This window comes from Oryctolagus cuniculus, chromosome 1 (genome assembly GCF_964237555.1).
Source record: "Oryctolagus cuniculus chromosome 1, mOryCun1.1, whole genome shotgun sequence".
Taxonomy (NCBI): Eukaryota; Metazoa; Chordata; class Mammalia; order Lagomorpha; family Leporidae; genus Oryctolagus; species Oryctolagus cuniculus.
The window spans coordinates 58,506,018-58,519,701 of record NC_091432.1 but is presented as its reverse complement, the minus strand read 5'-3'; the positions used below and the strand labels follow the sequence as shown (position 1 = coordinate 58,519,701).

The following is a 13,684-nucleotide window of genomic DNA, read 5'->3' as shown; positions in this document are numbered from 1 at the left end:
TTACTATTAATAAAATTTTTGAAAAGAAAAAAAAAGAGGAAAAGGTAACATAAGACAAATTCTGTGTGGTAAATAGCAAAATTTGCTGTTTTCCATTTTGGAGTTAATTATTTGAGTGCATCTGTGTGACAAATTTCATAGACCTCTATAGATGTACCTACATAAAAATTAATCCTATGAGGGAAACTATGATAAACAAATTTGGATATAATCAGAGGTAACGTGAGTGAGAAGGCTGGAGCCACATTTTTATAATCCTGGAGGTGAGGGTGAACACTGCTGAGCTGTAACTGAATGCCCAGAAGTAATATAGTTCAAAACTGCATGCAAAACAAAGACTTTCTGGACCACCAAAAACTGAAAGAATTCATCATCAGTATGTAAACATTATAAGAAATGTTAAAAGTTGTACTTCAGGCAGAAAGCAAATACCAAGAGGAAAAACTAAGGTTTCTATTCATAGAAGAATGGTGAAATATCTTAGAATATTCACATAATAGAATACATTTTAGTTATAATAGGAAACAAACAATTGGTACACATGACCATATAAATAAATTTTGTGCAAACTGTTGAAATCTTTACTTAGTATATACTAAATTGATCTTCTGTATATAGAGATAATTGAAAATGAATCTTGATGTGAATGGGATGAGAGTGGGAGATGGGAGGGTTGCGGGTGGGAGGGAGGTTATGGGGGGAAAAAGCCACTATAATCCAAGAGTTGTACTTTGGAAATTTATATTTATTAAATAAAAGTTGAAAAATACATAAAAACAAATTAGTCTTACAAATAAAGAACACTTTTTACTCCATTGATATAAGCAGTTAGAATGAAGCCATAGTGGGAAAATGATCAGAACAGTCAGAACAGTGGGTGCCTGTGGGGCAAGAGCTATGTCAACTAGAGAGGGTTATGAGGGGATTTTCTGTTATGTGTTAATGTTCTGTATCATGATAGGCGTTTAAATTACACAATTTTATGAGATTTTTGCATTTTACTTTAATAAAGTTTCATATAAAATAAAAATATAGAAAGTATTAGATACTATTTGGCAGAAGAGGAAAGATTTCTAGTATCTTTAGTTTCTGCAGAGTAAAATATCCTTCCGTGAGTAGGACAGGCATAGTAGGGCCCACCCCTCCACACACACACACACACACACACACACACACACAGATTCCACATCTAATCACAGAAACTGGAAGTATGCTAGGTTGCTTAGCAAAGAAAAAATTGAAGTTGCATTTTAGATTAATTGCTATTTACTGTCTTTGAAATAGAGATTATCCTGTATTACCAGGGTAAAGACAATATCATTATAAGTATACTTAAAAGGAGAAGAAAGAGGTGGCTAAAAAGTTTAAGGGAAAGATGGGACCACAAAACAGGGATATAGCAGATGGCACAAGTGAAAGAATGCAGTTGTCCCTAGAATCTGGCAAATCTAAGAAAATGGATGCTACCTTGACTTCAGCCCAGTGGTACTCATATTGGCCTTCCAACCTCAAGAACTGTAAGATAACATATTTGTATTGCTTTAAGACACTAAGTTGTAGTAATTTGTTAGAGCAACATATTATTTAGTATAATAGTTAGCAATCAGATCCTACCTCTATACCTTGGTACATAGAACCATGCATCCTGGCTCATATTTTTGTTTATGGCACCTTTGTAATTCCGTAGGCAACAATCCAGACTTACAGATGTTTCTTAGATGGCCCCATAACCAAGCCTCCAATATGCCAGATCAGCCTCCTACCATTTTTTTTTTTTTTTGACAGGCAGAGTGGACAGTGAGAGAGAGAGAGACAGAGAGAAAGGTCTTCCTTTGCCGTTGGTTCACCCTCCAATGGCTGCCGCGGCCGGCGCGCTGCGGCCGGCGCACCGCGCTGATCCGATGGCAGGAGCCAGGAGCCAGGTGCTTATCCTGGTCTCCCATGGGGTGCAGGGCCCAAGCACCTGGGCCATCCTCCACTGCACTCCCTGGCCACAGCAGAGGGCTGGCCTGGAAGAGGGGCAACCAGGACAGAATCCGGCACCCCGACCGGGACTAGAACCCGGTGTGCCGGCGCCGCAAGGCGGAGGATTAGCCTAGTGAGCCGCGGCGCCGGCCAGCCTCCTACCATTTGGCTAGCCAGACCTGTGAGTAATGGAGTAAGACCAGGGTCTAATTGAAATACTCTGCTGTCAGGTTGGTTCTGCAATGGTGGTAACCATATCAATTTTGGCAAAGGGACATCCAAAGAAAAGTTAATCTGGAGACCCATATGGATCACATATAGCATAAGACAGAGTATTTGTAGTCAGCCAGTATGGACCAGGAAATGTGGGTGTTATTTCTTTCAGAACTTAAAGAAATTGAACTTAATGTTGAAGACAGAAAAATCATTCCTCATGAATAAAGAGAAAATTGTATGATGGAACATGTTGTAAGATTGACCTAGTCTTTAAATTTTTCTTAAAGAAAAAAATATTTATAAAATATTATACTTTTTATTTTATAATCAAATAGAAAAGACAGTTGATGAACAAACACAAATGGAGTCTTTAACAATGTAAACAAACTTAAATTCCAAAAAATTAAAATTAATATGGTTCAAGAAGAGCATTTTTAGGACTATTGTAACAGTTTCAGTGAAATTATACATAAAGTATCAAGAATTTTCAGTCCCAGAAGCAATGGGAATATTTGAGAAAAATTGGTTCAACAGACATTATGAAGAGTGGAGCATACAATTCTGAAGATTGAAACAACCTTATAAAAACAGTACACTTCTTTATTGCCAAAGGAGCCAGTTAATCCAGGTTAAACCCCAGGAGGCTCTCATTTAGAGACTTCTTAAAGTATTTGATGGAATAAATCCCTAAAAATGGAAGAACTGTAGCTCAGGGACAACTTCTGGGATCTTCTCAGTTGACTAGCTCATGCTCATTTGCAGATACTGCAGGAGGATTCCTGTTGGTCAGGCTTAGTTCACAGGATCATAGAAGCTTTTCAACTACCTGCATCACTGGTTTCAACCCTTAGATCACTGTAGTGTGTAGGGACCACCTATATCAGATGAAGAGCTCTTAGATAACAACACTATTCTATTCCTCATTATGGGAGTTTGAAATGCGTCCTTTCCTGTTTAATTCCAAAGACTGCATTCAGAGAGCACAAAACTTAATGTGAAAAGACTTGTGCTTATATATGCAAGAATAACTATATTGTGGGTTTATTTTTTGCAGCATGTTCCTATCTTAGTGAATCCTCGTTTTTACACTGAAAATTTTGATAACAAGACATTGACATTTATGAGTCTAGGATACTGTGAATACAAATTGAAATTTACTTAGTACATTATCCTTGAACCTTCATTAGGGGTCATTATTATATATATTTATTATGAAAGTCAGGTTTCTTATGATCTCCAGTGGGTCCTAGCCATCAGTTTCCTCACAGCCTCTTTAACCTCCTTGTTCCTGAGACTGTAGATGAGGGGGTTCAGCATGGGGATCACCACTGTGTAGAACACAGATACCACTTTGTTCTGGTCAGTTGAGTAGCTGGATTTGGGCATCACATAAATGAATGTAATGGTCCCATAGAACAGAGTGACTGCAGTGAGGTGGGAGGTGCAGGTGGAGAAGGCCTTGTGCCGTCCCTCTGTAGAGCGCATCTTCAGGATTGAAAAAAGGATGTAGACATAAGAGAGAGCAATGATAAACACTGTGATCACAATGATGGAGCCCGATGAGGTGGCTGGAACTATTTCAGAAATAAAATCGTGAGAACAAGAAAGCTTTAAAAGTGGTGAATAGTCGCAGAAAAAGTGATTGACTTTATTTGGCCCGCAGAAGGACAGACTTAACAGACAGCCAGTGAATGTCCAAGCATTCCCACACCCACCTAAGTAGGACATGCCCACTAAGAAAATGCAGATTCTGGGTGACATGTGGGTGTTGTAGAGAAGGGGTGAGCAGATGGCTACATAGCGATCATAGGCCATGGCAGCTAGCAAGAAGCACTCAGCTGTCCCAAATGTCACCACAGAACAGAGTTGGGCTACACAACCAGCAATAGGGATTAAAGTTCCTTTCCTGAGGAAACCCATAAGCATGACTGGTGTGACTGATGAAGAGTACCCAATGTCTACAAAGGCCAAATGGCTGAGGAAAAGGTACATTGGAGTATGAAGCTGAGGGCTGCTTCTGATTAACATAATTATGCTGACATTGCCCAGTAAGGTGACCACATAGATCCCAAGAAACACAATAAATAAAATTGCACAAGCTGTGGTATCTTCTGTTAACCCCAATAGAATGAACTCTGTCATTGTTGTGTAGTTTCCAGTCCCCATCTCCATTGAGAATGAGGTTCACTGAAAGCAAAACAAGTGGTGTTAAAATTCAATAAAACAGTATTACTTGCATACTAGCAAGGCAATAAAAATCACAAAACATAAGGCACTCATTTGCAAATTTGAGGAGAAATACTTTCATATAATACCTCATGTAAGAACTGTATAATATAGATGTTCTATGATAGATAGGCAGAAATATTACAGAAACCACTTTTTAAAATTTGATACAGTCAACTCATGTTTGAAACATGTTGTCAGGTGAGGTACATTTTAAGGAATAGAGAAAATCTAAAATGTGAGACAGTTTTTTTTCCCTTCAAGAATGCGGTGTCAAATACACTGAACATACACACATACACACACACACCAGTTATTGACATCCCTGTGCTCAGCTAGCCACATTGTTACACTTTAATTATTAACAGCCAAGCTTCAATAATGCTATATGTGAATTAACTGAGCAATAACACTATTATAAACATCATGAATTAAGGTGTTGAACTTAAGATCCTAGCTTCCTTATCTTTGTATGGTACAGAGATAAGAACATTGTTAAATAGGTATGGACTCCAGGCTGAATGAATATATAAACTTGTAAAGCAAAGTATATGGCACAAAATCAGAATGGGTATGAGCATCATTATGGCATGCAGTCAACATGCTGAACAGAAATTCCATGACCTTTGGACTATACAGGCCAGTAATGAGATTTTAGTTTTGTCAGGGGTGATCTTTAGTATCTTACACAATTAACAAAAGCCGTTCATTCCTTTAAAAGCAATCTCAAAGTATCTTGTTTTAAATCACATAATGTACATAGTAATACCAGCCATTCATAGAAGTAAATGGATGTAGAACAATTGATTAATACTTTGAAATAACTTCAATATAAATATGAGAAGCGAGTTTTCTCAGATCATTGTAAGGAAAATTTTTACCTGTAGGTGTATGTACTTCAACATTAAGGACAAATGCCAAATAAGTATCAGTGTAAGGTACAGCTATATTTATAAGACATACAGTCTTTTGGGATATAGCCCCTTGAGTACATCACTTGTTTACAAAGACTGAAAACCCTTCAGGGCAGTGAAAATTATGGGTACATATGGTCAAATAATACACATTGTCTAAGAACATTTCTGAGTTTGCTTTTGTGTGTATAATAAGAGTGTTTTAAATAAAAACCTTTAATGGATTGCTAGAACATTCTAAGTGTATTGGAATTCACAAGAGTACATAAGTGTGCAGTGTACTAAGCACAATTTCAGTTGAAAGCAAATCTTTCTCGAAAAAAATGGCACTTGTGTTTTTGAATATTTCTGGATAGTGCCACCTTTAATTAAATCTTTTTTGAGATAATTTTAGATTCACATGCAATTGTAGGTAATATTACAAAGTGATCCCACTTTACCTGGATTTTCCTAATGGTAATATCTTGCCAAAATAAAGTACAATTTTATGACCAGATTTGTTTATTTAAATGGCACAGTTATAGAGGGGAAGAGAGGAAAGTGGGAGAGAGAGAGATTTTCCATCTGCTGGTTCACTCCCCAAATGGCCGCAACAGCCAGGGAAGAGCCAAGCCAAAGCCAGGAACTAGAAACTTAACCCAGGTCTCCCACATGGGTGACCAGGGGCCCAAGCACTGGGCCCATCTTCTGCTGCTTTCCTAGATCCATTAGTAGAGTTGGACAGGAAATGGAGCAGCCAGGACTCCCAACCAGCTCATATGGGATTCTGGCATCACAGTGGCAGCTTACCTACTGAACCACAATGATGGCCTCTACAGCCAGTATATTGACAGATATAGAACATTTACATCATGACAAGGATGTGCCTTTTAATGTTAACCTTTTAAATTATTCTAAATTAACAGACAATAATTGTATCCATCTATATGAAGTGAAGCATGATATTTCAGTACATGTGTACATGTTACCCTTTTTTTTTATTTGACAGGTAGAGTTAGAGAGAGAGACAGAGAGAAAGGTCTTCCTTCTGTTGGTTCACTCCCCAAATGGCCGCCACAGCCGGCACTGTGCTGATCTGAAACCAGGAGCCAGGTGCTTCTTCCTGATCTCCCATGTGGGTGCAGGGGCCCAAGCACTTGAGCCATCCTCCACTGCCCTCCCGGGCCATAGCAGATTGCTGGACTGGAAGAGGAGCAACCAGGACTAGAACCCAGTGCCCATATGGGATGCCAGCACCTGCAAGGCAGAGGATTAACCAAGTGAGCCATGGCGCCGGCCCCACATGTTACCCTTTTATAACCACTACTTCCCGACCATCTTCACCTTTTCTACTTAAAAAAATTCCTAAAATGATGAACTATAGAAAAATGCTTTTAACATTAAAATATCACAAATAAAAAATTAGTCTAGCTACTTTAAAAATAAGAATTTACAAAATGTTACCTAGTGATCATAGATGAGGATATGTTCAATTCAAGTTGGCATTACTTAAAAGTCTGACAATAACCTAAGTTTAAAGCCCAGGAATTACAAGGGAAAATATACATGCCTAAATTCTCAAGATTAAAGAAGCACCATGTGAACATACAATTCAATATACTTATATCCAAGTTACAAAATATGTTTTGAAACTAAAAATGAAATAATTTATATGTCATATAAACTAACATATATTGCTATCACTGTAGCACTTTCATTCTCTGGCTCTAATTTATGGACTCAGATCAAATATACAATGAATGAAAAACACTAAAAATCTCTATTATAAATCAGGTATTATTTAACATCTCTTATATTTGTGACAGACTCAAGTGAGACTAAAGCAAATAAAAATTCAAATTTGCTGTCTGCAATGTTCCCTATAGATTCTATGAAAGGATGCAATAATATTATTAATGGGTTATTACTATGATGATATATATGATAATTTATTAGGCATTTATTTGTGGCCTGGAGGTGTAAAGTGTTTCACATAAACCAATCAAGACATTATAAGGTAGATGTTATACCTATATTAAAGGTGGAGAATGACTGAGGTATGGGGTTTAAGGAATTTCTTCCAAGGTTGCAAAGTTTAACAGAGTCAAGAATCAAAGTCAAATTTGTCTAAGTCCAAAGTACAATACTGCATCCCATGTGCTATGATAACTTCCACAAAGCAAACATTTAACAGAATTTATTGTACAATGCTAACACAGAAAAGTAGGTCAGGAACTTAAACATCCCTAAATTTCATTCTCTAATGAGTTATCACTTATAAAATGTAACTATATGGATTTGAAAAAAAACTAGAAATAACTAACTATACTTGTGATAAAAGAGTGTTAAGGGTTCTTCGTAGGAATATGCTTAACAATGAGATCACATGCCCAATTTTAATAAAACTTTTACAAACATTTATATACAAATGATCCTAAATTAAAGAGTCATAGGGTGTCTTGTGCTGAAAAAGTAAAACTTAAAAATAGTTCTCTACTGGACTACCTTAAGAACATTATGCTAACTCAAATAACCAAGGGGTAGGCATTTGGTACTACACCGTAAGTCCTCACTTGGATGTGCACATCCCAGTCATAGTGCCTAGCTTGATTGCTGGTTACTTTGCTTCTGATCCAGCTTCCTGCTAGTGTGCACCATAGAAGGTAGCAGGGCATGGTTCAAGTACTTGGGTCCTTGTTACTTACATGGGAAACCCAGATGGAATTTCAGCTCACGGTTTTGTCCTGGCCCAGGCCTGGCTACTGTGCACATTTGGGGAGTGGACTAGAAGACAGAAATCTGTCGCTTTTAAAAATTTTTGTTAAGACCAGACACAAATCAACAAATACTTCACAATTACACTTAGAAAGGCATCTAACCTAAATCTGCATACATGAAATACATGAAACTTGTACACCTTAAATAAAATTTTAAAAAATTTAAAAAATAAAAAAAGTAGTCAAATTCACAGAAACAAAAAGCAGAATGGTAGATCCTAGAAGCTGAGGGGAAGGAAAAATAGGAATTGTTTATGGGTGCAGAATTTAATTTTACAAAATGGAAGAAGCTCTGGATTCCAATGTGAATGTAGTTAACACTGTTTAACTACACACTTACAAATGGTTAAGATGATTTAAAAAAAAAAAAAAAAGGACTTGGAGCAGATAAATAGCTGTAAAAAGATACCAGTCAGAATAGCTGTGCTTCACTGCCCAACATAGTAGTCACTAACCACATGTGGCAATTAAAATTTGTTAACTTAAAAAAATTTTAAATTAATTTTTTTCCAGTCACACTAGCCACATTTCAAGAGTTCAGCAGCCATATATAGCTATCCCGGACAATGCAATTCCTAAATTTGGCTCCATGATTCCAGCTTCCTGCTAATGCAGACCCTGGGAGTTAGCAGGTGATAGATGGTTCAAGCAGTTGGGGCACTGTCACCCATGTGAGAGACTGAGACTGTTTCTGGCTCTTGGCTCTGGCCCCAGGTCTAGCCCCAATCATTCTGGACATTTGAGGAGTGAACCAGCAGATAGAAGTGTGCTTTCACTCTGTTTCTCAAACAAACTTAAGATGAAAAGAGACTTTAAAGAGAATGTAAGTATAGAAGAGAAAAAGGAACAACTGATTATTTTAAGGAAAAATTAAAAACTTTTAATAGCAAGGATGGGGAAACCTTTTTTCCACCAAGGGCCATTTGGATATTTATAACATCTTTCAGAGGACATACAAAATTATCAACTAAAAAGAGGGCCTGCTGTGGATTTATTGAATTTTAAGTCCCGCTTGCAGTTGCCTTGGCAGGGCCAGACCAAATGATTTCGTGGGTCTTATAAAGCCCATGGGCCAGATGTTCCCCATCTGTTACACAAATAAATTCCAGACAAACTGAAAGAAACAAGGGAATTGTTCATTTCCTTAATTAATTAAAAAATATAACTCAACTGGACAAAGGACAATTGGTAGTACAAACATACCAAAAAAACTGCTCAACTTACAACTTAAATTGTCTACAAAAAAATGGCTTTTTCAACCATAAAATGGCAAAATAGTGCTGCTGTTACTGGAAGTGTGGAGAGACAGGCAATAATAGATATGAAAATGGAAACAAGTTATTAAGAGATATTTAAAAATACTTATCAAAATTAAGAGACTTATCTGGAGGTTATGGCGGAATAGGAAGGGAGCACACTGATAGTCCGGGGAGAGACAGTTTAATAAAAGTGGAGATACTGCAGGTTCAAGGAAGAGTAAGGGAAGAAACAGCAGAAGAAACTCTTCCGGAACAAGTGATTCACAGTGGACCTGCGTGGAGAGCGTGGGAGCCCACGGTTTGGGACACCAGCGGCAGACTCAACACACCAGTGCTGGAACACGAGGTGAGCCGAACCTCAATAGCCCGAGACACCGGCAGGCAAGCGGAAAGAGGAGACTAGAGAGAACGACCCTGGGGGGAAAAGTTTACCAGGCTAACTAGAAGAGAGAGAGAAAGAGAAAAAGAGTGACTGATACGGACACGGGTTTCTCTCTCTCCGCTCACCTCTCAAAGACAAGCAAGAAAAAGAGCAGGCGCCATCTTGGACATACGTCATAAGCAGAGTGACCTCAGGTCTGCACCGGCCCTGAGCCTAGCAGAAAAACCTGACTCTGGGCGGGGCGAATTAACAGGAGATTAGGAGCTAGTAAATTTGTGGCGCTACTGAACTGAGACTGTGAAAAAAGAGACAGTGGGGGAGAGAACTCATGGAATTCACGTGAGTACTCTCCAGAGACGCTACAATTCGTAACTTTGGCAACCCAGTGGGAGACTGAAGGAGAATTTGAGCCCATTCTGAGGGCCGAACAGATTCCCTGTGTGGTCCTTGGGAAAGAGCTTCTGATCTCTGGCTCCTGTGGGTATATCATTTGCCTGCTAACTACTTCCAACTTCCTTCAGCTGTGCGGAATTACTTCCCTTTTGAATCAAAAAAAGAGAGAGAGATCTACCACGCCTAACCTGGGAGTGTCACCTTTGGCACACCAAACAGAGCTCTCAGGCCACACCCATCTCATGCCTCTAAGGCTCCATCAAAAAGAGTCAGTCCACTTAATCTAGAGTCATAGTATAACAAGAAAAAACAGAGCCGGCGCCGTGGCTCAATAGGCTAATCCTCCACCTTGCGGCGCCGGCACACCGGGTTCGAGTCCCGGTCGGGGCGCCGGATTCTGTCCCGGTTGCCCCTCTTCCAGGCCAGCTCTCTGCTATGGCCAGGGAGTGCAGTGGAGGATGGCCCAGGTGCTTGGGCCCTGCACCCCATAGGAGACCAGGAAAAGCACCTGGCTCCTGGCTCCTGCCAGGATCAGCGCGGTGCGCCGGCTGCAGCGGCGGCCATTGGAGGGTGAACCAACGGCAAAAAGGAAGACCTTTCTCTCTCTGTCTCTCTCTCACTGTCCACTCTGCCTGTCAAAAAAAAAAAAAAAAAAAAAAAAACAAGAAAAAACACCACAGTGAAGAAACCAAATATCTCCAATATGCCAAACAACAAACACAAAAACCGAGGTAATAAGAACAAGGAAGACACTATGAAGCCCCCAAATGAAAAAGACACCCCAATTCAAGATTATGAAGATGATGAGATAGAAGAAATGCAAGAAGCAGATCTCAAAAAATTGATAAGAACATTAAGAAGTTCTCAAAAACAAATTCGTGAACTACAGAAATCCTTAATGGACAAGATAGAAAATCTCTCTCGTGAAAATGAAATATTAAGGAGGAATCAAAATGAAACGAAACAACAGGTACAACAGGAAACTGTGATAGTGACGAGAAAGCATAATGAAGTGAATAATTCAATAGATCAAATGAAAAACACAATAGAGAGCCTTACAAACAGAATGGGTGAAGCAGAACAGTTAGAAGACAGAGAACAGGAAAGGATACAGTCAGACCAAAGAAAAGAAGAGGAAATTAGAAATCTAAAACATATTGTCAGGATTCTTCAGCATACTATTAAAAAACCCAACATTTGGGTTCTAGGAGTTCCTGAAGGCATGGAGAGGGAGAAAGGATTAGAAGGCCTTTTTAGTGAGATATTAGCAGAAAATTTCCCAGGTTTGGAGAAGGACAGAGAAATCCTAGTACAGGAAGCTCATAGAACCCCTAGTAAATATGACCAAAAGAGATCCTCACCACGACATGTTGTAATTAAACTCTCCACAGTGAAACATAAAGAAAAGATTCTAAAATGTGCAAGAGAGAAACGTCTGATTACTCTCAGAGGATCTCCAATCAGACTCACAGCTGACTTCTCATCAGAAACCCTACAAGCTAGGAGGGAATGGCGAGATATAGCCCAGGTACTAAGAGAGAACAACTGCCAGCCCAGAATATTATATCCTGCAAAGCTATCATTTGTGAATGAAGGTGAAATAAAGACTTTTCATAGCAAACAGAAATTGAAAGAATTTGTCGCCACTCATCCAGCCCTGCAAAAGATGCTTAAAAATGTGTTGCACACAGAAACACAGAAACACGGAAATCAATATGAAAGAAGGTAAAGGAAGGAAACCTCACAGCAAAAGATCACAGGGACCTCAAAGCACATATTAGAACTTATCATTGGCAAATGGCAGGGCAAAGTTACCACTTATCAATAGTCGCATTGAATGTTAATGGCCTGAACTGTCCAGTTAAAAGACACCGATTGGCTGATTGGGTTAAGGAACAAAACCCATCTATTTGCTGCTTACAAGAAACACACCTTTCCAACAAAGAGCCATACAGACTGAAAGTAAAAGGCTGGAAAAAGATATACCATGCCAACAGAAATGAAAAAAGAGCGGGCGTAGCCATCTTAATATCGGACAACATAAACTTTACCACAAAAACTGTTAAGAGAGACAAAGAGGGACACTATATAATGATTAAGGGATCAATACAACAGGAAGATATAACAATTATCAATGGATATGCACCTAACTACAGGGCACCGGTTTATCTGAAAGATTTGTTAAGGGACTTAAAGGGAGACTTAGACCCCAATACAATAGTACTGGGGGACTTCAATACTCCACTCTCAGAAATAGACAGATCAACAGGACAGAAGATCAACAAGGATACAGTAGATTTAAATGACACTATACCCCAAATGGATCTAACAGATTTATACAGAACTTTCAATCCTACAGCTAAAGATTTTACATTCTTCTCAGCAGTACATGGAACCTTCTCTAGGATTGACCACATACTAGGCCATAAAACAAGTCTCAGCAAATTCAAAAGAATTAGAATCATACCATGCAGCTTCTCAGACCATAAAGGAATGAAGTTGGAAAGTAGCAACTCAGGAATTCCTAGAGCATACACAAACACATGGAGATTGAACAACATGCTCCTGAATGAACAATGGGTCATAGAAGAAATTAAAAGAGAAATCAAAAATTTTCTGGAAGTAAATGAGGATAACAGCACAACATACCAAAACTTATGGGATACAGCAAAAGCAGTGTTAAGAGGAAAGTTTATATCAATAGGTGCCTACATCAAGAAATTGGAAAGGCACCAAATAGATGAGCTTTCAACGCATCTCAAGGATCTAGAAAATCTGCAGCAAACCAGACCCAAATCTAGTAGGAGAAGAGAAATAATTAAAATCAGAGAAGAAATCAACAGGATTGAATCCAAAAAAATATTACAGAAAATCAGCCAAACGAGGAGCTGGTTTTTTGAAAAAATAAACAAAATTGACACCCCATTGGCCCAACTAGCTAAAAAAGGAAGAGAAAAGACCCAAATCAATAAAAGCAGAGATGAAAAAGGAAATGTAACAACAGACACCACAGAAATAAAAAGAATCATCAGAAATTACTACAAGGACTTGTATGCCAGCAAACAAGGAAACCTATCAGAAATGGATAGATTCCTGGACACATGCAACCTACCTAAATTAAACCAGGAAGACATCGAAAACCTAAACAGACCCATAACTGATTCAGAAATTGAAACAGTAATAAAGGCCCTCCCAACAAAGAAAAGCCCAGGACCAGATGGATTCACTGCTGAATTCTACCAGACATTTAAAGAAGAATGGACTCCAATTCTTCTCAAACTATTCAACAATCGAAAAAGATGGAATCCTCCCAAAGTCTTTCTATGAAGCCAGCATCACCTTAATTCCTAAGCCAGAAAAAGATGCAGCATTGAAAGAGAATTACAGACCAATATCCCTTATGAACATAGATGCAAAGATCCTCAATAAAATTCTCGCCAATAGAATGCAACAACACATCAGAAAGATCATCCACCCAGACCAAGTGGGATTTATTCCTGGTATGCAGGGATGGTTTAATGTGCGAAAAATAATCAATGTGATACACCACATTAACAGACTGCAGAAGAAAAA

The 13,684-nt window shown here is 38.7% G+C and overlaps 1 protein-coding gene across 1 annotated transcript; it reads right to left on the bottom strand.

Annotated features, from left to right (window-relative positions):
• Positions 1-3,408: 3,408 nt before the first annotated feature.
• Positions 3,409-4,347, bottom strand: LOC100346171 (olfactory receptor 5P80-like). Its single transcript, XM_002708601.3, has one exon. The coding sequence runs from the start codon at positions 4,345-4,347 to the stop codon at positions 3,409-3,411; it is 939 nt and encodes a 312-aa protein (XP_002708647.3).
• Positions 4,348-13,684: the final 9,337 nt, after the last annotated feature.